Source organism: Neophocaena asiaeorientalis, unplaced genomic scaffold (assembly GCF_003031525.2).
Source record: "Neophocaena asiaeorientalis asiaeorientalis breed wild unplaced genomic scaffold, Neophocaena_asiaeorientalis_V1.1 scaffold19, whole genome shotgun sequence".
NCBI classification, from domain to species: domain Eukaryota; kingdom Metazoa; phylum Chordata; class Mammalia; order Artiodactyla; family Phocoenidae; genus Neophocaena; species Neophocaena asiaeorientalis.
The window spans coordinates 6,245,719-6,271,318 of record NW_020173388.1 but is presented as its reverse complement, the minus strand read 5'-3'; the positions used below and the strand labels follow the sequence as shown (position 1 = coordinate 6,271,318).

Genomic DNA, 25,600 nt, shown 5'->3' with positions numbered 1-25,600 from the left:
TCCTTTGAATATCAACTTTCTCGCACAAAATAACCGTAGCAAAAGGACTGGAGGAGAAAGGTGGGAAAGGCCTTGAGTTCATCCTGAACCCCAGAGAAGCACCGTTAGGTTGGCTGACTGAAGCCCTTCACACATGCCATCCCCCTGTGGCCCCTCAGGCTGAGCAACTGAACCTCAAAAACTTCACATTTTATTTCTTGAATCTGAACACCCTGAAAGGGCATATCGGCTCAACCATCAGCTACCCATCCATGGGAACTGACAATACTATCAAAGACACAAATTGGACATCTCTTTCCTTCACTCTAAGGAGCCCAAGTCACATAAGATTAAAGTAGTGAAACACTCTTCATCAATGGGAAAGTACTTGGCTTGGTATTTTCACTTAATAAATATTCACTGAATCAAAATCTATCAAATTATTTCTCCTATCCAACCCATAAATGGAACGATTCATGAACAGTTTCGTCACTGGATCAATCCACCAAAGAATTACTTAGAATGAATGGAGCCAAATTATGCCGTTTAATCAAGGCAACTTGCTCATAACTGTAGCCCTTCCCTATTAATTCTTGGCATTGTTTGCAGATACTCACTTTACCAGCAAGCAAGGTGGCCCACATCAACCCACATGAACGAAGAGGGGTGAAACCCGGTCCAGGAACTATACTCAAACCAATCATGGTCAATGGGTCACAGATGCCCTGGCCAGATCACCCTCACATTCTCTCGTTAATTCTGGAAACAGTTACCTAACCCAGTAAGCCGCTAATTCCTTTTAACACTCTACTGCCCCAGTACCTTAAGTCTCTTTACTTTTTACCTGTTTTTATTCTTCCATCTCTGCTTATGACTCCTCCGGGCTCAACACTGATGACGTAGATGGGCAAATTCCACTCCCTATGTGATGCTCCCCCTGCAACGGTCATGCCTAGTGATTCACTGGGGTCTTTTTGGACACTTACCACCTTCTCATGACAAGTGACCGCAGGGTGGAGGGGCTGAGGGCACAGACAGAAAAACAAATATAGCACATTTGTTCGTAAGTGGCTTTGCATTTCTTACATACAAAAAACTACCAAGATTGCATAAATATATGATGGTGATTCTTGGTCGTACATAGAGAGAAGGAGGGAGAGAGAGGCAGAGAACTCCTCACTTGGTCCTCACTCTCAACAGAGTTACATTGCCCCAAATTCCTTAGGCTGACTCAGAGAAAATTTATATTCCAAATGGGAGAAGTAAAAAATGGGAAGAGGAATAGGTTGGAGACCACTGGAGAAATATTAAGTATACAAAGTGAACAGCACCCAAAATTTTTCAGGTGATCCATTTACTCCTGATACACTGAGTCAACATTTCGTAAAACTCTCGTCATGCATGAATATCAGGAAGTTTTTCTAGGTTCAAATGTAACCATATTTACATAGTTCCAGTTTAATTTATGCAGGTAATCAATTACAGAAATCCTCAAAGAATAATGAATTTCCTAGATATTATACTCTAAAATCTCACCAATATCTAGGTTTGCCCCAGCTGACAACTTTACTCTTACTTTAGCAGTCCTAAATAACGTGCAGTTATAGCCTTTAATTTGATTACATAAAACATAATATATACATTATATAATACACAATGTAGACCAACTTTTCAAAAGCAAATTAATTGTGATTTGATTCAACAACACTAGATTAAAAACATTGAAGCCACATTCAACATTATCTTGAAGCAATAAGAGTAGGTCAAGGGTACTGCTTTATCAATGAATATGTATCGATATATATTTTTCAAAAAAGTTATTCTCCTTCCTGCTTGGGCAGTGACCTAGGAGACTAGACGGGCATTTGCTCTGCAAATAAATACTTATAACACTTGATCAAACCTCAAAGAAGTCTATGGTTCAAAACATAGCTTATAGTTCTATCTAAAGAAAGTTTAAAAACACATCTGACAAAAATAACCAAGCTACAGAACAAAATATACTACCTTTCATTTAAAAAAAAAAAAGGAGGGAAATAAGAATTTGTACTGATACTTGCATTTTCATAAAGAAATTCTGGAAGAAAAAGTGGCTTCATGGGGGTGGAGGGGAAAACTGGGCAGATCAGGGAAGGGTGAGAAACTTAATATATACTTGCCATTTTTTGAACCCTGTGAATATATTATCTATGCAACAAATCAAATGAATTATAATCAAACTTCTGTAAATTTGATGGCTGACATCATACAGAACTAATGCTTGCACGTACAGAATCAATTTTTAATGCTTCATTATGGAGCAAGATAAGCCTAGGATTTTTGTGCATTTATTATCTGATGATTTCCTATGGTTTTAAATAACCCAGGTCTGTTTTAATGGCCTTATTGTATACAGTAATGCCCTGTGACTGTATCCCTAGCCCTGAACATTGTGTTTAACACATCGATGATGATAAGTACATGTTTGTCGAATAAATGGATGGATGAATTGCAAATTGCCACATTGTTTTTGATAGTAATAGAATAATAAATTGGAAATTAAGATTATAGCAAGGTATATGTTACAATTAGTACTTGTAAGGTCTGGGTTGTGTTTATATAAACCTTAGAACTTTGAAGTGCCCTGAAGAGATTGGTTATCAGATGAGGATTGTAAAACTAAAATGGGGCTTTCTTCAGAGAAAAGTTTCAAAACAAGACAAGCAAGTAACAGTATGAACATAGTGGTCCTAGCATTCCAGCTGAGGCAAAGGAGTAGACTTGGAGAGGATCTCAAGATCTGTCCTTAGTACATGACTTTTCCTTTTTAAAAAGCAATTAGATTCAGAATGTCTCTTCCTTTAACCACAAATCTCTCTCAAAAGATCTTGGGCTTCCCTGGTGGCGCAGTGGTTGAGAGTCCGCCTGCCGATGCAGGGGACACGGGTTCGTGCCCCGGTCTGGGAAGATCCCACATGCCGTGGAGCAGCTGGGCCCGTGAGCCATGGCCGCTGAGCCTGCGCGTCCAGAGCCTGTGCTCCACAACGGGAGATGCCACAACAGTAAAAAAAAAAAAAAAAAAAAAAAAATCCCAGCTTGGAGATGCAGGCAGTTCTGAAATGCCCCCAACTCAGGGCAAATCTCTAAACCCAGAGACTCCAACAGGCTGCCCTGGCTGCTTCAGCTTGTTCCTGGGGATATTCATAAGGCATTTATTCCCTGTGCTCTCAAAGAAGGGCTTAACTCCATTATTTCTAGGGGGCCTGTGGTATTGTAGGGGTAGTTAGTCGATCTCTCAAGGTGATGCCTTATACACATATGGAATGCTCTGGAAAATAAGGACATCTTTTATGATGTATACACATACACACACACACACACTTTATCTCTTCTTGAACAGCTGCCTAGTATTTCATCGTGTGAATATGCCATATCCACCATTAATGACCTTTTGGGTTTTTTACAGTCTTTCACAAAATTAAACAGTGTCACTGTGAATATCCTTAGACACACATATCTTGTGTACTTGTGTAAATATTTCTTCAGGCTAATGTCCTAGAAGTATAACTGCTAAATCAAAGAGCCTGAGCATTTAACATTTTGATAGATATTGATAAATTACCTTTGAAACAGCTCTATCATTTATAATCTCAACAATACGCTGTGAAAATGCTAATTTCCCACAATTCATCCAGTACTGGGTTTTAGCAATACAGTATATTTATAACGTTTACCCAGGTGAAAAAAATTCCAATAATTTAATTGCCTTTCTAGTAGAAAGTTTGAACATCGTTTGTTGCTATTTGGGTTCTATATAATTTTTTTTAATTAATTAATTTTTGGCTGTGTTGGGCCTTCGTTTCTGTGCGAGGGCTTTCTCTAGTTGCGGTGAGCTGGGGCCACTCTTCATCGCGGTGCGCGGACCTCAGTGTCGCGGCCTCTTGTTGCGGAGCACAAGCTCCAGACGCGCAGGCTCAGTAGTTGTGGCGCACGGGCCTAGTTGCTCGGCGGCACATGGGATCTTCCCAGACCAGGGCTCGAACCTGTGTCCCCTGCATAGACAGGCAGATTCTCAACCACTGCGCCGCCAGGGAAGCGCTACTGGGGTTCTAATAGTAATAAGCGAGAGATTTTATAACACTGTAATCATTCCAGGTTCCTCTGACTTCATCTATAAAATGGGTCAGAATGCCCACATACAGCAAACCTGTGGCTAAAAGAAATGCAGTTAAATGGAAGATACGGCTTTTATCTGAGAATACTTTGGTTAAAAAATGTGTTATTAAATTCATGTGAAAGCAGCAAAATGACATATCCTATGAAATATTCCAGAAGTTCCATTGGCTTCTCTCCTGCCACTCCAGTTAATAGGGAGTGTTACTGAGGCCTTAATTATTTTGTCATGAATAAATATTGCCTGAATAATGTACAGACTGGCCAGATACTCCTTTAGGAAAAGAAAAAATTATTTGTTGTTTACTTCCATGTGTCAGGCCAGGCAAACCGAGGCTCACCATTAAAAAAAATTTGATGAATCACAACTGGCAGGAGAAAGATTGAGTGCTGAAACCTAGAGTGTCTGACCCTAAATCCTTGCTCTCCCCTGTACACCGCTCTGCTTTTTAGAGGTACCATCTAAACACGTGATATAAATTAATCTATCAAGTTTCAGGTGATGGTCAGAAAAACACACATGAAAGAATTACCCAATTACCCCAGAAAGAATTTGTCTCACTGAATAGAGACCTCAAACAAACCAACTTTAACGCTGTCAAATAAAATACATGACATATAAGATTTGAATGCTGAAAGCTATGTCCTCCTGGCTGCAGAGATGTGCTGTCTATGCTTTCAGATTCAAGTCCCTGGAGACAGAGTCTTTCCATCACACCTCCTCAGTGCTTACCAAGCAGTCTTGCTGCACTGAGCCCAGGGATGTTTTGTAGAGCAGGTACAGGCTCAGCACGAATGTCTGGGCTACCCCAAATCAAGGTGTCCTGTGCCTCTGACAGCCACTCAGTTCCCCACCAGAGAGAGATCCATGTTAGGGACAGAAAAACCCAAGTCATCATCCCTTGACCCCCGAACCCTTCACACCCAGAGTTGCCTAACTTTGGTTGGGAGAAGAAGAGCTACATACGACAGAGATCTTCTTTTCCACCCGTGTTCTGTCCCCACCCCCTTCCCTACTGTGGAGACCTCAGAATATTCCCTAATGTTTAAAAACATAATTTTTTATGACACAGTTCAAACTGATTAAAAAGTATCATGGGCACCTGTATGCTCATCATTCAGCTCTTAAAATACGTTATGGAATGTTTGCTTTGGATTTTTAAAAGAAAACATTTCAGACGTATAATAAAAGTATAAAGGTGAACATAATGACCTACCCGTGCACTCTGCAATGCAGCATCAGAAATCCAGGTTCTGTGTGCAGCTCAAGTCCCTCTGTGATTCTCCTCTGGTCACGTTCCCTCTCCTCTCCCGCAGAGGTAACCACACTCCTGAATTTGATGCCTGTCATTCTGTAACTTTTCAACTGGCTGAAAACTTCTCTGTCTCACAAATCTTGGTTTGCCTTCTTTGGTATTTCTTTGAATCATTTAAGCTCCTACTTTCAAAAAGCCATGTTGCTTCCTAAATAAAACTTTAGTAGGATCATAAAAAACTAAATCATCAAATGTCTATGTGTCTTAGTTTAATTTTAAATATGCCAGTGTGTGTGTGTGTGTGTGTACATTTCAGAAGGCAGATAGCACTATACATTAAAATGAAAATAATTGCAATTTCCCACTAGGCCAGTCTGTTATATATGTTTTCCAGGAACTGGACACATGACAGGAGGTTGCAGCAAAAATTTTATCAGATTACCCAGGCTGTTTCCATGATTCATGATGTTTAGGCGGAAGGGATTATAAAGCCCACAGTGCTGGTGGAAGCTGCATTCTTAGTGGTGTAATGAACCAGAATATAATATGGTCTAGTTAACTCAACTATAATTGGATTAAAACTTTAATTAATTGAGCTAATAAGTTAGTTTTCCATTAATAAACACCATTGGTTTAATTTAAACACTACTGGTATTTATTAGCAAAAAGACACCAGGGAGTCCTTATCCATTTATGGGGCATGGCTGTCTGGCTGGCTGGAGAAAGGAGAGGTGGTATAGCTTTGTAGGCTGTGCAGTTAACAGTATATAAAGCAGAGGTATTCCGAAATCAAAAGTTTGAGTACTGTTTCTGTATCCACTGCTCAAAAACTCAAAGTCATGAGTTATTCCAAACTGAAACACAGCCTTATGTAGAATGTAGGCATTCCTTAATCTCTGTTGCAAGAAGAATGGGCTACCTATAAGATTTTAGTGACAAGTGATTTAATGAAACCAGGTCCCAGGAGGAATGATGGCTAGAAACTCATTGCCATCAAAACAGGATGCCAAGCCAAGGCTACAGGACTCTGAATTTGCACTAAACAAGGTTTGTGTTGCTTAGATACTCTCTAGATACCCTTAGAGAGGTTACAGTATTGCCTCTAATAAAAGCCATGACAGAAGTACATATTGCGCTGAGTCACTTCACTTAAAGATAGGCTACACTTTGCTGTCCTGAAGGAGGCATTCTGCCTAGAGATGCATTCCGCTTCATCCACAGTGTTTTAAAATTTTTCTGGAATTTAACGCCAGAAGGACATATGCTCTCTGGTTTGTCCCAATCCCACCACTCCCTAATGTTACATGAACTTCAAGTGTTTTTATTATCTTCCCGGGTCCTTCTTGCAAAAACAAACTTACTAAAGGGGAATCATTAATTTTCAGGCAGACTGGGAACTTCAAAAACTAGAAGCCAAGAAAACCTCTTGTTTCATTTCAAAGTGAATGGGAGCAGTCCTTAAACAAAATACCTGTTGGAAAAACATGACATCCATCTGGCTTAGGCTAGAAATTAGGTCCCCATATGAGGTCTGGTTTTCAAGATCAGGTTTCAAAACTCTCACGCACCTTCCTCTCTCCTGCTTGGATGAAAGACACCTGTTATCTCACCAGTTCTCAAAGATGGGATTTGGGGCTTTCCATTTTACAAGACAAGTCAAATAGTGTTTAAGTGATGAAGTACAGAGGTGACACTTAAAAATGTTCAAGTACGCAGCCTTCCCAAGAAAGAGCTCCCTGCAGGAGCTGTGGACATACCCTGGCTGGGCCTCACCTTGGGAGTGTTGCTCCTGTCCCCTGGCCCTGGGGACCGGCTGCCGCTGCTGTTCCAGCCAGCTTCCTGAAAGATGTCAGGACTCTGCTGCCGATGCTGGCGGGACATGACGAGGTGAATGCGCCTTTCACTGGCCTGTGTGATAAGACACAGGTGTTAGCCACTCTGAGCTTCCATTCAAAGCACCCAGCACCAGTGGCTTACCAAGATATGAGTTTGGTTTAACTTTTATGAAAAAAAATTATTTCTAGTATTTTCCATGGCCATGCCCGCTTTGTAATTTAGCAAGAACTTGAGTTATTTCCTTTATCCCTAAATCGGGTAATGAACATCGCTTCAAGGGAAAAACTAGGGAAGGTTTGACTCATTCAACAGTCTCTGAAAAGACACTGTTGGACATTGCTAATTTATGTTTAATGAATGGGCTCCACTGCACACAAGCCATGTCTGTAGGACTTTCCAGCTAGAACAGAATGTACAGCGTAAAGTGGTAGCCCAGCCCAAATCCCAGGTCAAAGGTCTAAGACACAGGTAAACAATAAAGAAAAAGAAATAGAGTTGGTGGCAGCAACACCACCACTGCAGGAAGAGGAATCCTGTGTCTGACAGTTTCAAACATTTGGGCATTGGAAAGGATGAGCGTTTCAGAAATCTGAGGATGACGGCAGGTTATAATGCAGCCTGATTAAACGCCTTTCCCTTGATCCTTTTTTATGTGACAGCCACTAATTGTGATGACTAGTCCTCTCTGCTATGTACCCTGACACTTGGACAGAGCATTGCAAATAGCAAATGCACTGATTATTAGGAAGGTTCATTCCACACCATAAATTTACCTGTTGGCTCTCTGCCACAGATGAGTTTCACTTGTGTCTGAGAGTGTGGGTCATTATTCCAGAACTGCTGACTATTGAGGTTCTAGATCTGCAGGCCAGATAGACTAGACCTTGGACCTGTGAAACGTCCAGAACAAGGCTCCCTGATGGTCCAAGATGAAGTAGTCTGCTGACCTCCCTGTCACTTGAGTAAAAGCTGACCGTGGCTAAGTCATGACTAGATTTGATTAGAAACCAGGAGAGGCTAGGCTTGAGGACAAGGAAGGCGGAGAAGAGAGGAATAAGTTCTAGGAGTTCCCCTCTACGTCTCATCCCCAGATGGCTCAGCATCACAGCACAGATGGACAGCGGCCTGCCTGCCCTCTTGCTTCACAGGCACAGATGTCATACCATGGACAAGTCAGGTCGTGAAAGGAGGCCATGGAAAGTCCACGCTCTTCTCCCTGGGCTCAGACAGTGGGAGTGGAGATATTCGCTTCCTGCCTCTCTGCAGCTTCCTTCCCATGACCCATAACTCACTCCCACTCTCCAGAACAGGGACCTTGTCTTAAAACCTTAAGCAATAAGAACCCGCTAATAGATCAAATCCCCACAGTTGTCCAGCCCAAACCTTCATGACTTTACATTCTTATATTAATGTCTCTTCTCGGCGATCTCTTGAAGAAGCGTAGGGGTCATCAGTTGGGTGGCTATACATTAGATGAATGTTTAAAAACACCTGCCGAAGTGCAGTGTCTATTGTAAACATCCTGGTGGATGGTGGGCCAGGAGAGTTGACTCATTTCACATAAATGTAGGAAACCCTACAAAGAAAGTCTAAGTCCTTCACATCATCACCTCTGCTGCCCTGCCCAGTCATCACTTACATACCCTTCCTCTGCTCATTTGCCTATCTTGAATTCCCTGGTGTCTCTCATCACATATAAAGCCTGTGTCATAACAGGATAAAAATAACAAGCCCAGGAAACAATAATGAAGTAAGCTGACATGAAGAACTATGGTATTAACCAACTAAACTGAGTTCTTGGAAGAATATTTTGTAATAACTGTCTCTTTCTTTGTACCGTAGGCCTCATTTATCCAAATGAGGTTATCTCATTTGGAACTTTCTGAAGGAAAAATTACTAAAAGATAAGAAGTGGCAAACATTCAAGTCAAAACTTCAACTGCTGAGCCCAGATGTGTTCCTTATCTTCAGGGAAACTCCGACGTTTTGAAGGATCTCGGTGGTGCGGTGGGTTTTTGTCCAGGTCCACATGTTGTACCATGTTCATTCAGGACCAGCAGCAGTGGCAGGCCCAACCAGCTCATGATAATTGAGAAAATCTGAGACTTTTGCATACTGAATCAACTTGCTAGGCAAAATCCCAAATGCCAAGAAGTAGCCTAAGAGCTATTTAATTCACATTTTCCAGCACGAATTTCTCACTGGATTTTCTAATGCTGACTTTGGTGGGAATAGCCCTGGTATCAACTTACTTGGAAATAAATTCCCTGCAAGGCTGGATCCCCAGCTCTTACCAGCCACCTTATAAATTGCTCTCAGAGATTCAATTTGGTGCTTTCTTACCAAGCATTTGAAGTTGAAGGTGGAAAATGGGCTAATGTGTTTATCCTGGCTCTAATTCTCAGCAACAGCTGGATTCAGTGTCAAGAAATGGCCCTTAGCACCAGATAGCCTTTCTTTCCACTGGTGTGAGTGTGGGGTGTGAGAAGAGGGGAGTCACAGAAAGACTGAATGAAGGAGAGAATGGCAGGAACTTGTTTATTTCATACTCTCATAATCTGTGCCAGGAAGATGGGGGCAGCAGGCCTGTCATTTAAATAACAAACCTCAGGACTTCCCTGATGGTCCAGTGGTAAAGAATCCGCCTTCCAATGCAAGGGACACGGGTTCTATCCCTGGTCGGGGAACTAAGATCCCACACACCATGGGGCACCTAAGCCCGCAGGCCACTACTACTGAGCTCGCGTGCCTCAACTAGAGAGCCTGTGTGCTGCGAACTGCAGAGCCCACGCGCTCTGGAGCCCATGTGCCACAACTACAGAGTCCAAGTGTCCTAGAGCCCACATACCACAACTAGAGAAGAGAAAACCCACACGCCACAACTAGAGAGAAGCCCGGGCGCTGCAACAAAAGATTCTGCATGCCTCAGTGAAGATCCCGCATGGCACAACTAAGACCGACGCAGCCAAAAAATAAACAAAAATAAATTAAAAAAAAATAACAGACACTCAAAGGAAGAGGGAGCACAGCATCTTTCTTGCATTTCTTGGGATGCTATAATTTGGGCAAAAGGACTGTTTAACAACTGTGAGTCTTTCAAGTGGCAGACCAGGCTAGAGGTAAATCCTTTTTACTTTTTCCTCTCCTCTCTTCTCTTCTCTCCCTTTAACATTCTAGATCTAGACAAATTCTGGACACAGTGGTTACCAGTTGCACAGCCTGGCTGCTGTATCATTTTCTTTCTACTCTAAGAGCCCAAGCATTAACTCCCTCTTCTCCTTTCCTTGGCTAGGGGGAAGGGATTCTGATGGCCTCTGTGTTCTCCCCTGTGGACCTCCGCTTGTTGGCAGGTCTCTTCTACAAACATTCTGTCCCTGTGGCTGATAGGTGCCTGCTCTGGACCAGCCACTGCACTAAGAGCCTTGGGAACATGGCTCCTGCCCTCAGAGAGCTTGTCCTACTTCAGGGAGAGTCAGAAGCAGGGGTCAGGAAAAAGATATGGGTAGCACACAAAGGAGTCTCCTGAGGTGGGACCAATTGCTTCTAGCTGAAAAAAACAGGACAAATCTCATATTCAGAGAAAACCAGAGGGCTAAAACCGAGTAGCATTTCTCATGGAAAGGCTTGTCTTTGTTTTGTTTGATGACTTTCTCTCTGCGCTTTTGAGATTTGACTCAAAACTGCCTATAATGTTTATAGGATGGGAGTAAGCAGAGGTCACGGAAGGCAGCCATAGGCCGGCAGCCTCACTTCTATTTAGCCCATTTCAAAATAATACGATCCCATCTCTTACAGCTGGAAGGAAGGGTCTGAGAGCGCTACACTAATGCCTCACAGGGCAAGCATCTTCCATCGCGTTCACCTTGGAAATGGCTCTTTTCTCTACAAAATCCACTATGGTTCATAAGAACTGCAGGATGCAACACGGACCAGAAGCTTCACAGAGAGATGTAAATCAAAGATGCCACTGCACAAGGGGCCAGGAGAGGCATTTTGCAGAGCTGTGCTTCGGAGCCCAGTGAGACTTTGTACTGACCCAGTGTTGCATGGGTCCATGCGGTGGCTGTTTAGCCAGTAATAACTAGGGCAGAGTAAGAGTTGATAGAGTACCTGTACTTCAAGGTGTGACGTAGCCAAAGGCTCTACCTATTCATTTGCGAAGGAAGATTGGAGTTAAACCAAATGTACTCTAGCATTTGCTGCTTTTTAACCGTATATATATATATATATATATGCATATGCTTAAAAAAAACATTTGGTAAACTGTAATTCATGTGGGTTTGGTCACGGCATTGATATATTAGCTTCATAAAATATCAAGTTAAGAGCTACCACACTCGTGCCCCCTCAATGCCACAGGGTATAGTTCTACACAAACACATAAAACAGAGGACTCCAAACTGACTGTTGGGCATTGAGACTGTGCTGCCCTCAGCAGACAGACCATGTACACGGCCCCCTTTATGACACAGTATAGACCCGCTTGACTGGAGGTCCCTCTTCTTACAGAGGTAAGAGCTGTAGTTGGATTTATAATAATAAGCTATTTACAGAGTTCGTCTCTACTTAGTGCTCCAGCCATTAGCATCAGAGGTCTTTTTTTTTCACAAATAATTATAGTTTTATTTTTTATTTCCAAAGATACTATAGTATATAATAGAATGTTACATGTCACGTGCAAGATGCAATAACTCTTTCTATCCCTTCAAAGGAATATCCCAGCCATAGGTCACTCTGTGGGAAGATTGAAAGAAATTGCTGCTGTATAACTCTTCCCATGGCATTATAGTTTCTATCCTCAAGAGGTCATAGACTCCACTGTATTTGATAGAATCTGGGTCTAAGACTGGCTCAGGTCTGGAATCTGAGAGAGGGATTGTGATTTTTCAATACCAGCTATAAGCCAAGAGAATTAACTGTTAAACTATGAAAAGCAATAAGAGTTTGGTTATTTTACTGAATAAAACACCAACACTAACAATCAGCGATTTTCTTATATTTTTTTCAAGGTAACAGTAGTGTTTTTTTTAATTACACACATCTATAAACCTAATAGATTTTCTCTATTTTTTTTTATACAGCAGGCTCTTATTAGTCATCCATTTTATACACACCAGTGTATACATGTCATTCCCAATCTCCCAACTCATACCACCACCACGATCCTCCCCCAACCCGCCGCTTTCCCCCTTGGTGTCCATACGTTTGTTCTCTACATCTGTGTCTCAATTTCTGCCCTGCAAAGCGGTTCATCTGTACCATTTTTCTAGGTTCCACATATATGCGTTAATATATGATATTTTTCTCTTTCTGGCTTACTTCACTCTGTATAACAGCCTCTAGATCCATTCACATCTCAACAAATGACCCAATTTCGTTCCTTTTTATGGCTGAGTAATATTCCATTGCATATATGTACCACATCTTCTTTATATATTTGTCTGTTTCTGGGCATTTAGGTTGCTTCCATGACCTGGCTATTGTAAGTAGTGCTGCAATGAACATTGGGGTGCATGTGTCTTTTTGAATTGTGGTTTTTCTCTGGGTATATGCCCAGTAGTGGGATTGCTAGACCATATGGTAATTCTATTTTTAATTCTTAAAGGAACCTCCATACTGTTCTCCATAGTGGCTGAATCAGTTTACATTCCCACCAACAGTGCAAGAGGGTTCCCTTTTCTCCACACCCTCACCAGCAGTTGTTGTTTGTAGATTTTCTGATGTTGCCCATTCTAACTGGTTTTGATTTGCATTTCTCTAATAATTAGTGATGTTGAGCAGCTTTTCATGTGCATCTTGGCCATCTGTATGTCTTCTTTGGAGAAATGTCTATTTAGGTCTTCTGCCCGTTTTTGGATTGGGTGGTTTGTTTTTTTAATATTGAGCTGCATGAGCTGTTTATATATTTTGGAGATAAATCCTATGTCCGTCGATTCGTTTGCAAATATTTTCTCCCATTCTGAGGGTTGTCTTTTCATCTTGTTTATGGTTTCCTTTGCTGTGCAAAAGCTTTGAAGTTTCATTAGGTCCCATTTGTTTATTTTTGTTTCTATTTCCATTACTCAAGGAGGTGGATCAACATAGAGCTTGCCTTTTCAGCACTTTAAGTATATCATGCCACTCCCTTCTGGATTGTAGTGTTTCTGCTGAGAAATCAGCTGTTAACCTTATGGCAGTTCCCTTTTATGTTATTTGTCATTTTTCCCTGACTGTTTTCAATAATTTTTGTTTGTCTTTAATTTTTGCCAATTTGATGACTATGTGTCTTGGCGTGTTTCTCCTTGGGTTTATCCTGTATGGGACTTGCTGCACTTCTTGGACTTGGGTGGCTATTTCCTTTCCCACGTTAGGGAAGTTTTCAACTATAATCTCTTCAAATATTTTCTCAGCTCCTTTCTCTCTCTCTCCTCCTTCTGGGACGACTATAATGTGAATGTTGGTGCATTTAATGGTTGGGAAGCCTGACGTGGGGCTCAGAACCTTCACTCCAGTGGATGGACTTCTGTGGTATAAGTGTTCTCCAGTCTGTGAGTCACCCACCCAGCAGTTATGGGATTTGATTTTGTTGTGATTGCAAAATCACCCCTCCTACCGTCTCATTGTGGCTTCTCCTTTGTCTTTGGATGTGGGGTATTTTTTTTGGTGAGTTCCAGTGTCTTCTTGTCAATGACTGTCCAGCAGCTAGCTGTGATTCTGGTGTTCTCACAAGAGGGAGTGAGAGCATGTCCTTCTACTCTGCCATCTCGGTTCAGGCCTTAGCATCAGAGGTCTTAATGACCATTTCTTTAAAAAAATTCATCCTGCATCCACATTCTCCACTGGTTTCTTTTCCAAGGATCCCAGAGTGAGACAGCCTAGCTTTAACTGTGGGGATGGTTCTTCCTGAACCTTTGGGGGCTGCCCCACTTTAGCTCCCCTTCCAGCTGGGGCTCAAGTATCATTTTCAGTTCATCTATCTTGTGCTCACCAAGCCCCGGGGAACTGTGGAGCACTGGTTGCACACAGCCAGGAAGCCACAGCTACGGAAGAGATGGCAGACATCATCTAATCCAACATTTCCTCTGTAGTTTGTGCTTTAATTCCACTCCAAAATCCTTGCCGTGTTGTCACCCAGCTCATGCTTCAGTGCCTCCAATGACAAGGAACTCACTGTGTCCCAAGGCAGTGCAGCACTAATAAGCAAGTTTTTTAGACAGCACTAATTAGCAAGTTTGTCCTTAGGTTGAGTTTAAATTTGTCTTTCCCTTGCTTGCCCATTGGTTCTAGTCATGCCCTCTCGGGCAACCCCAAATCAATTTCCATGCGACAAGCCTATTTGAAAATAGCTCTCATTGCCCTCCCTGATCTCTTTTCCTTTCCAGGTCAACTATTCCTAGCTTCTTCACTATTTAACATGTTTTCAAGTCCCCACAAAAACTTGATGAACTCTTGATGACTCGCTGTAAAAAAGCTGAGTTGGGTGTGCGTATGAGATTTGGACCTAGAAGACAAATCCTGGTCTGACCATCAGAGCAGGGACTTTTTTTGGATGGACCAGCTGCACCTGGGACCTCACTGATGGAGTTCCCATTTTGCCATTTCACTTGTGCACAGGGATTGTCTCTGTGTTCTGTGGAGCCAAGAACTCCATAGATGTCTGTCTTCATTATTACTGCATAACTCAAAGATGACAGGGAAGCTCCCAAGACGCTGCTGTGAAACACATCACAGCAGTGCAACCTGGCTCTGAGATCACATGTGGCACATGGACCCTACCTGGCAATACAGACAACAGGAGGCATCTGAACAGGGTTACCCACTGATATGCTAGAAAAATAACAAAGTTGTCAGCCATTCCTGTTGACATGGCAACATACTGCACAATGAGGTACAGAAACAAAACCCTTGCCTAACGGTCCTGCCAGTGAGCAAGAGAACATTTGAGAAACAGAAATCTCTCTCACTAAAAGGAAATCCTCCTGCACTGTTGGTGGGAATGTAAGTCAGTGCAGCCACTGTGGAAAACAGTATGGAGGTTCCACAAAAAACTAAAAATAGAATTACCATATGATCCAGTAATCCCACTCCTGGGCATATATCCAGACAAATCTGTAATTCAGAAAGATACATACACCCCCCTATGTCCATAGCAGCACTATTCACAATAGCCAAGACATGGAAGCAACCTAAGGGTCCATCGACAGATGAATGGATAAACAAGATGTGGTATATATATACAATGGAATATTATTCAGCCATAAAAAAAATGAAATAATGCCATTTGCAGCAACACGGATGGACCTAGAGATGATCATACTAAGTGAAGTCAGACACAGAAAGACAAATATCACATGATATCACTTATATGCGGAATCAAAAATATGACACAAATAAACTTATCTACAAAACAGAAACAGACTCACAGACACAGAAAACAGACTTGTGGCTGCCAAGGGGGAGGGGTACGGGGGAGTTTGGGATTAGCAGATGGAAACTATTATATATAGAATGGATAAACAACAAGGTTCTGCTGTATAGCCCAGGGAACTATATTCATTATCTTGTGATAAACCATAATGGAAGAGAATGTGAAAATATATATATATATGTATAACTAAATCACTTTGCTGTACAGCAGAAATTAACACAACATTGTAAATCAACTATACTTGAATTTAAAAAGTTAAAAAAAAAAAAAAGTCTCACTAAGCAATAAGTTAGGGCTCCAGAATTACAACTCTAGGATGAGCTGATGGTGTGCTTTTTGTTGCTAGTCCCTATAAAATGAGCTTAGTGAAAGCAAATCTGGTGTGTGTTGACTTGCTCACCACTGAGACTTTAGCACCTGGCATACATAGAGCCTGGTACATTCTGAAAAGAACTGTATCTTCTCTGGAGAGGCAGCAGCTACTTTAGTGAGTTAAGGGTGACCAGAATCTGGCAAAGGAAAAGGGAAATTAAGGAGGGTTTGAGGAAAAGTGCTGAATGGGACCTTAGGATTTGACAAGGGTAGAAAAGAAGATTTGAGACAGCAATTTGATCTATTTTTCCCACTAGACTTTAGCTCCAGGTACATCTTTATGTTCCCAGAAGCATATCTTATAAGTGCTAAGAAATTAACGGTGACAGTCTGACTTATACAGGGTCGTACAGATGTCAGTGACAAGCTCAAAATAAGAAATTAATTCCTGAGTAAGCAGAATGACCTAAGTTCTCAAACACCATTTCTTTTATGGTATCTGGAAGTTACTCTGATTCTGTTCCGTGGTAAAAACAGAACAAAATCATGTAGGGGAATATGAGAGTTGGAGAAGGGTAGTGAAGTTTCAAGATCTCCTAATATTTGGAGTGTAGCTGGGCAGGAGATTCACTCATAAAATTCTGAGTCGAAAGGCTGAACAGTTTTGCAAGTCGTGCTTTAATCATGAATGCATGGAGTTTGGAGCCCTATATAAAAATCATTTGGACTCTTAGAATTCAGCTCAAGAGAATGTTTTTGAAATTTAAAAAAAAAACTGTTTAGTCTTATGTGCATTAAATTTACTACCATACTGCATTAAGAAAATTTGTTTAGATAGGAATTTGATTTTATATTAGCTGTGCTAGTCTATTAAAAAATAAAACACACACACACGGAACTGTCAAGTCTTATTTCTTGGCCATTCTTACTGGCTCCAGGGGATAAAAGTTCTGTCCCAGAACTCATGAGCTGGAATCACGTATTTAGAACAAATGTAGGCAATGGAGTAGTCCATTATTTAATTTCTGGCTCTGTCTAAAGGCCTATCACATTCTTTTAAAAAGTCTGAAGAAGCTGCTTGTCCATTGTTCTTTGGTGAAGTAACTTCTCATTTAAATATTAATTCACGTGAGGGGAAAAAAATCACACGGGCCAGCATTAACGAAAACCCATTGTATCACAACCTCTGCAAATGGCTTTGAATTATTTCAACTTCTGCATCAAGTCTGGGAAGCTGGCTAAGAAAAAAAGGCACAAAAAAGAGATACTCAAATTGGAAATCCGTCGTTGCTTTCTTCATTTATTAACTGTATATATTTGAACTCCTAAATATGAATTCACTGATCCATAACTGCAGGTACATGAGAGCATCTCAAAACAGGCATAGCTCTCAGCAGAAATCATTCTCATATTGAATATTGTGTAGATATATGTGGAACCGCCCAGGTTTGGGAGGTTGAAATGTCTTTTTCCCCCCTAGGGTCTCAAACCTTTGGCCCATATATCTTTGTTCTATTATTTTAGGTATGACACCAGACAGTTCAACAACTCTCGTAGAGAGATTTTAGTCAAAAAGCTTAAATTGACAAGGGAGAAATACAAAGTTGTACTAAGTTGCTAAATAAGGCAATCGCCCCATAATTGAAGCTTCTGTCTCCATCGCGTTTGTCTCTGAGAGGAGTGCGACTCTCCATCTGTCTAACTCTGGAGCCTGGCCCTTAGGGCTGCTGCTGAGGAAGCCAAGGTTAGGGCTCCACATATGTAAAGCTGGTCAAATTTAAAACAGTTGTGGCTTCTCTGTAATAACTTTTCCCTGAAATAATGTAACCAAAAGGCAGAATGTGTGGGACTGTGGGAGAAAACATGACCAAAAGGACATGTTGTTTGGGAATTTCTTTGTAAGGCAAATATGATTCATGCAGTGGACACACAAGGCCAGTGCAGCCAAGGATTGGTTGGAAATTTGAGTCTCAGCTTTTGAAGGGCATTTAGTTTAATCGCCCCAGCTTGGTGTGTGTTACGAGTATCTCATAAATAAAATTCATGCTTGAGATCGCTTAACTGAGTTTGCCCAGCATTCTACCTTTTCCATTTCTTTTCCAACTAGTTTTGCCCGAGCTTGTTTTTTTTTTTTTTCTCCCTCCTCTTCCTCTGCCTATAAAGCACACTGGCTTCGTTTGGTAAGCAGAAGAATCTTTTAGGAAATTCCACTGTTAGGCAAGATTTAATTTCATAAATTCACTTTCTCAGGGAAAAAATAGTTTCCTCTTCTGTTACTAATCTACAAAAGTAGAATGTCATATGTAATCAAGAGTTTTCCGAGTGACGTGAGTAAGGGAGTTTTTCTTTTTTTTTTTTCTTTTTTTTTTTTTGGGAGTTTTTCTTTCACCTACTGGGAAGGATAGCTGGCAGGTCGTCTTCAGAATGTGAGCTGTACTGACTGACCTGCAGAGGGAGTTGACAAGTGTTAACAGGGAAAAAAAAACCTGATGATCACCCAAGACCATCATTTCTGCTTTTTAAGGAGAAAAAAATCATGCGTAGAGGACAGTTTCTTCACAAAGAAAAAACCAAGGGCTTTTCCTTTTCCATGGGTTAATATTTTCAAAAACATTGTCTATATCCTGTTCTCACCCATTGGCACATACAGGCTACATCACCTGCTCAGTGCTGACTTAATTGTATTTGAAGAGAGGTGGGAATGTATTCCAAGCTCCAAGAGGCCAGGACTGTGTCAGTCTTGTTCACCCTTGTACTACACACCTCTTGGCACTTAGAAGGTGCTCAACCAATAATAACTGAGCAAATTCAAGGTGACAAAAAGTAGAGTTCTACCTTGGGGACAAATAATGTAAAAGTGGATTTGGTGCTTGTTCTTCAGTAAATGGTTTGACAAAAAATATCCCTATGAGATGGAATTAATGTGTGAATTATAGATAATTATACATTTTTATAATTTGACTAAACTTATTCATTCAAATATTTATTGAGTGCCTATTACTGCCAGGCATATCTCTAAGTGCTTGAGATATAATACTCTACTGTACTATACTATGCTAGATTGGCAGGTAATAATACAATAATTTGTTGGTAGAAGATAAAGAAGATTAGGGACTTCCCTGGTGGTCCAGTGGTTAAGACTTAGCACTTCCAATGCAGCGGGCATGGGTTCGATCCCTGGTTGGGGAACTAAGATCTCACAAGCCGCGTGGCATGGCCCAAAAAAGAAGATCAAGAAGATTAGGGGATACAGAATTGAGAATTGAGGGTGGGAGATACCACTTTAAGTGGGATTGTCAGCGAAGGTGTCTCTGAGGAGGTGACATGTGAGGAGAGACCTGAGTGAAGTGTAGGAGTTATATAGACATGTGTAAGAGTCTTTTGATCAGAGGGACAGCAAGAACATCAGCCTTAAGTTGAGAAAGTTCTTAAAAATGTTTGAGGAATAGCAAGAACGCAGTGTGACTGAGCATGGTTAAACAAGGGGGAGAATACGAGAAATCCCCGCCCGCCCCCCGCCCCGCTTAAGATGAGGTTGCAGAGACAACTAAAGATCAGATTAGCATGGCTTTGCAGGCCACTGTAAGGATTTGGAATTTTAATCTGAGTGCCTTGGGAAGCGTCAGAGAGCTGAGGGCAAGAAAGCGACATGGTGGAATTGACTCTGTAAAGTGGCCATTCTAACTGCTGAGTCGAGAGAGAGGTGAGCAGCATGGAATATGGAAGCAAGGAGACCAGTTAAGAGGTTCTTGCAGTGGCCTAGACCAAAGATAATGGTGGCCTGGCTGATCCAAGCCATGGAGTTGGTGAGAGATGAATTGTAGGCTGGGGATGGAGAAGAGTAAAGATTCTTTTTGGTCCAAGTAACTGAGAAAATGGTGGTGCCATTTCTAGAGATGAGGAAAGACGGAAGGGAAGAGCAGGTCTGGAAAGGGGTGGAGCGGGGAGAAGTCAAGGGTTCACTTTTGGACATTAAATTTGAGATGCCTTTTAGACAGCCACATGGAGATACCAAGTAGGCAGCTGTCTATGCAAGTGTGGTGTTCAAAGAAGTTGGAGCTGGGCATGTGAACTTGGGAATAGACGGCATAAACTCCAGAAGGGAAACGTCTCTTGTAACTCTGGTTTTGTGCTCTCCCGGCTCCACAGGGCGTGACCTCAGGCCCCATAGGGCAGATGGACGGCCATCAGGTTAAGAATCACCTTGGAACTGGGGCACCATGAAAAGTCCCAGCTTGGGGACCAAAGCACCACATGTCCTTCCTGTCCTGGTGGATGGAGGAAGCAGGGTAAGTCCCCTTGCACCCTCTGCCTCAGGCTTTCCACCTTTAAAATGACAATAATTTCATCCGCTGCTTGGTTCTCCTCAGAAAAGATGGATAAGATACCACACATACGACAGTGAAGAGAGTTGCCGACACCTGGAAGAGCTCCATGACTGGAACCCAAGGGTAGGGAGATTTGTTTGTACTGAGATGATCAAGTCCTTGAGAGTAGGCTCTGTCTTCTGAATGTCATCCTCCATGGAACTTGGTACAAGGACCAGTCAGCTACTGCTGCTGACTCTGTCTATACTTGAAGAATTAATACTTCAGTCACTAAGTGGAAGCTGATGTGATGTGTCAGATAACTGCAAACGCATCTTAAGACAAGGCCTCTGGTCTTGCCCCGCTCCTATCAGCTCTCCACTAACTCTAGAGAGATCTCGCTAGAAAGTCATGTCACTTCCTTTCTTAAACCCTTCCAATGACACCTCATGGCCTTGGGGGTAAGGTCTGAGCTCCTTATCATGGCCTGTAAAACTCTACATGATCTGGCCCTTGCCTACCACTCTTGCCTTATCTATTGCTGCTTTTAAAATGTATACCACTCTCAAGGTGTTAACCATTTCCCTAACTGGCTTTTGGGGAAACATTCTTTTGTGTTGTGTCTCCTTAGAATGACCCTCTCTGCCTCATGCACCTAGAGAACTTCTGCTGATCCATCAAAACCCCAGTTCAAGATTTTCCTCCTCTGTGAAGAATTTCTAGACCCCATCTCAGTAAAAAAAAAAAAAAAAAAAAAAAAAATCTCTCCTTTGTCTACACCAGCACTATACTTAATTTCACCATTACACACTGTCACACCACATGGCAGTCATTTAGAAAAAGTCCACCTCCTCTACTAGACTGTGGACTCCTTTGGGAGACCAGCCTGAGAGGTCATCATCTCCCTGTTCTCTGAACCTAATCCAGGGCTAGGCGAGCAGCAAAAACTTAATTCATTTTGGCTAAAGGAAGTGGATTAAAGGGTTAGAATACAAGAGCCCAGAACAAAGCCTGTCTCTCTAGGAATAAAGCTGGAAGCTCAGAGAACATTAGAAAAACTCATGATGAAAAATAAACAACCCAATCAAAAAATGGGCAGAAGATATAAATAGACATTTCTCCAAAGAAGACATACAGATGGCAAACAGGAACATGAAAACATGTTCAACCTAATTATTAGAGAAATGCAAATCAAAACTACAATGAGGTATCACCTCACATCAGTCAGAATGGCCATCAGCAAAAAGTCTACAAATAATAAATGCTGGAGAGGGTGTGGAGAAAAGGGAACCCTCCTATATATACTGTTGGTGGAAATGAAAGTTGGTAAAGCCACTATGGAGAAGAGTGTGGAGGTTTCTTAAACTAAACACAGAGTTGCCATATGATCCTACAATCCCATGCCTGGGCATATATCTGGAGAGAACTATAATTCTAAAAGATACATGCACCCCAATATTCATTGCAGCACTGTTTACAATAGCCAAGACACAGAAGCAACCTAAGTACCCATCGACACAGGAATGGATAAAGGAGAGGTGGTACATATAAACAATGGAATATTACTCAGCCATAAAAAATGAAAAAAAGTCATTTGCAGCAACGTGGATGGATCTAGAGATTATCATACTAAGTGAAGTAAGTCAGACGGAGAAAGACAAATATCATGATATCGCTTATACGTGAAATCTAAAACAAAAAGATACAAATAAACCTATTTACAAAACAGAAATAGATCCACAAACATAGAAAAGAAACTTATGGTTACCAAAGGGGAAGGTGGGAGAGGGATAAATTAGGAGTTTGGGATTGACATATACACACTACTATATATAAAATACACAACCAACAAGGACCTGCTGTATGGCACAGGGAACTACACTCAATATTTTGTAATAACCTATAAGGAAAAAGAATCTGAAAAAGAACTATACATATATATGTAAAACTGAATCACTTTGTTGTATACCTGAAACACAACATTGTAAATCAACTATAGTTCAATGAAAAACAACAACAAAAAGAAAAACGCATGGTGACCCAGCCAAAGTCAACAGGATGCATGCTGGGGCTTGGTAACATCGCGCCTGTCAGGGGAGTGAATTAGTTTGAACTAATGTCAGGCTATCGTGAGCTCTATTTGCCTGACTAATGATAATTTGTATGCCTCTCCTATAGGGGGACTTCCTTAGGTTCATATTTGAGTTCCCTTGGGCTTTCGAAGGGGGCCGGACTTAGCCATGGAGACAGGGCTCAGCCTTAGCCAATCCTACAGTGGTTTCTTGTCCACAGGATCCCTGGAGGGCACATGGCACAGCTTCTTACAGGAGTTGGTACAACCAGATGTCTTGGAAGTGTCCAGAACACATCTAAGTGAGCCCTGGGTCTATGCCTATCATACTAGGTCCAGGGATGACACAACCCCGCTGACCTTGAGTGACCTTAACCTGGTGAGGTTGCAACACCTCGCCCAATGTGTTTACCTGCAGTCAAGGCTGGATGACTGGCAACACCGACGGAACGGCCACGACCCCAAGACACACCATCTGCTGCAGTAATATTCCTCCCTGGCCCTCCACCCTCAGCTCCTCGAAAGGGAGACACTGTATGTCACAGGGGGTAGTAACAGGGTAGGTGGGTCAGGGTGATGAGTGTCCCTAATCACGATGGCAACTGCTGACTGGGATCTTGTAATGACCCGTGACCCACCTGAATCAGATGAGCTGCACTTTCCGGGCTGCCGTACCGAAGGTCATGTCCATTGATGGCCAACACACGATCGTTCTCCTCCAGCTGACCGTGTCGGTCTGCCACGCCACCATCCAGAACGTTGGAAATAAACACCCCAGGCTCGTCCACCTTGCGCACCAGTTTTATTCCGAGCTGCTCCTCCGGGCTGCTTTTGTTGAGGATCACGTGGAAACTGTCATCCCGGGGCCCGGAGGTGTCCAGGGGCTGCCCATCAGTCCTGCTCCGGAACTTCTGCTCCCGCAGCACCGTCAGCCACAGCACCTGGCAGGGCTGCCTCAGGAGGTGCAGGGCATAGTTGTGCCGTACGTTGCCGATGTCCATCCCGTTGACCTAGGGCAAGGGGACCTCAGAATCTGCAGCGACCGAGCCGTCCACTCCACCGGCCACAACCCTGCCCCAAAGGCCCAGCCCACAGACTCACTGGGGCCCTTCCTGAAGGACCACTCTGCTCTATCACCTTCTTCTCCGTCCAAATACCCCCATCTTCCAACAGGACTCGTAACCCGGTTTCCTTGAGTATTAGCTGCACACCTTTTCAACCCTCTCTCAGCAGACACCATCTTTCTTCAGTCTTGTCCTTACACAGGCCCTTGAATTTATTTATATAGTCCTAACCCTCCTTTCTGTTGCTTGCTAAACTTATTTTTCAGCTGAAGGGGGGAGGAAAAGGAAGAAAAAGTGGGAAAAGGCAAAAGAAGAAAAGAAAATTTCTGATTAATGATTACATTAAACTGCTGTTTAAATCAAACTGAGTTGGCATTTTCTTTCCAAAAATCTCCAGATGGATTTTTGTCCCTGGATCACCTGTACTGGAACTTCCAGGCCCCACTACTGTGTGTGTGTGTGTGTGTGTGTGTGTGTGTGTGTGAGAGAGAGAGAGAGAGAGAGAAGGAGGGAGGGAGAGAATGTGTGTGTACATGAAAATATTTGAGTGTTGGCAAGTGTGTGAGTGTCTGTGTGTGTGTGTGTCAAGTCTCCAGGTGTTCACCTACAAGGTCTTTTGCCCATGTTCTCAGCAAAGGAGAGAAAAAAAATCTCTACAGTTTCAAACAAACTGATGTGAATGGAAGCTTCTAGGCTCTTTTATTGAAAGGCTGGATCACGTTATCAGGCTGCTTAAATGTCCTCCAGCTTAGGCCACTCATTTGTGCCTCACTAATGATCTTCAGGGCTGATGCTGCATGGGGCTTTCTGGTTTTAATTACTCTAGGCAGGTCCAGCCTGAAGGCTTCAGATCTCAGTGCTGGTCACTGCCTGGGAAGAAAATAATTTCACAGCAGCAGTACACTCTGTGCTTAAGGAAGGAGGCCTCACAGAAGAGAAACAACCTTCTTGAATTTCTATGGTTTGGTAAGATTTCCTGTACTTGCAGCCAACAGTTCGAAGAATCTTGGAATGAGATTTCACGGGTCTGCCTGCAGCGTGCCATCGCTAGTCCTCTGTTGCATCTCCAGGGATGGACGGATGCTCCCTCGTGCTCGGACAAGGCTCATCACCTCTGTCCAAGCACAGGTGAGCTCAAAGACCTGGCTCTGCTCTGACACCTTATCCCGGGTCTGGTTTTCTCCATCACACCGAGGCCAAAAGAAAGTCAGGGTCGCCTGCTAAATACCCCTGGCAGCTCTTTTGCTTGCAAGTGCCAGTTGAAGGTCACAAGAATCAAAAAGGTTTTCCTTATGCAACCGTTCCAGGCAGCCTAGTTTCCGCAGAACTGGGAGGAAGCCATGCAGAATGTCGCTGATTGCACGGCTGACCGTCCCTTGAGGTTGACGGGCCCTGCCTCATACTCCACCTCGGAGGCCAGTGAGAACATCAGTGTTTCTACAATAACTGCTTTAAGTTCTTTCTCCTCTTATTCCAAACAATAAGAATTTCTTTGCCAGAGAAACAGCACATGATGTATCAGGAGCTGGCCCCTCAGCAACCCAGAAGGGATGGGATGAAACTGTCATCTGAGTATCAGACAGGAAATATATGACCAAGGCAGGGATTTTTTTCTTATCACTTTTGGCACATGTTGGACTTCTGTCTGATAAACAACTCTTCCTTTATCCTTTCTCTTCTTCTGAAAATTCCTCCCTAGCATCCGTCCCCTCAGTCAAGCCTCAGAGGACAGTAATGCCCAACGTGTTCTCTTCCACCACCTGTCTCCCCTGTAATGTCTGTGGGTTGGCAGAATAGCTTATGTGTGTGTGTGTGTGTGTGTGTGTGTGTGTGTGTGTGTGAAGGACCATTAAGCTATAGGAAATTTACTTTAGAGGGGTGTGTGAATGTAAGTGATTAGGTAAAATATAAAATGTTCCATTTATCTGCTCTAAAAACAATTTAAGAAGATATAGGCTTCGGTTTTATATTGTTTTATGTTAGTGCTACTTAAAGTGGGAGGAAAGGGTGAGAGGAAGAGAGAGGAGGGAGGAGGAAAAGGAAGAGAGAAGAATGCAGAGGTAGAGAAAACGGAGGGGGAAGAGAGCAGAAGGCAGAGGAAGGAGGGGAACACAGAGACAAAATGATACAGGGTCTTCCCTGGTGGCACAGTGGTTGAGAGTCCGCCTGCCGATGCAGGGGACACGGGTTCATGCCCTGGTCCGGGAGGATCTCAC

The 25,600-nt window shown here is 42.5% G+C and overlaps 1 protein-coding gene across 3 annotated transcripts in view; it reads right to left on the bottom strand.

Annotated features, from left to right (window-relative positions):
- Positions 1 to 25,600, bottom strand: part of LNX1 (ligand of numb-protein X 1) — a 193,537-nt gene that overhangs the window by 9,386 nt on the left and 158,551 nt on the right. For all 3 annotated transcript variants that reach the window (XM_024746634.1, XM_024746633.1, XM_024746635.1), the window contains 3 exons: positions 22,959 to 23,330; positions 7,161 to 7,295; positions 824 to 1,001 (listed from right to left, as the gene is read on the bottom strand). In XM_024746634.1, the coding sequence (XP_024602402.1) occupies positions 824 to 1,001; positions 7,161 to 7,295; positions 22,959 to 23,330 (685 nt within the window). The remainder of the gene's footprint in view (positions 1 to 823; positions 1,002 to 7,160; positions 7,296 to 22,958; positions 23,331 to 25,600) is intronic.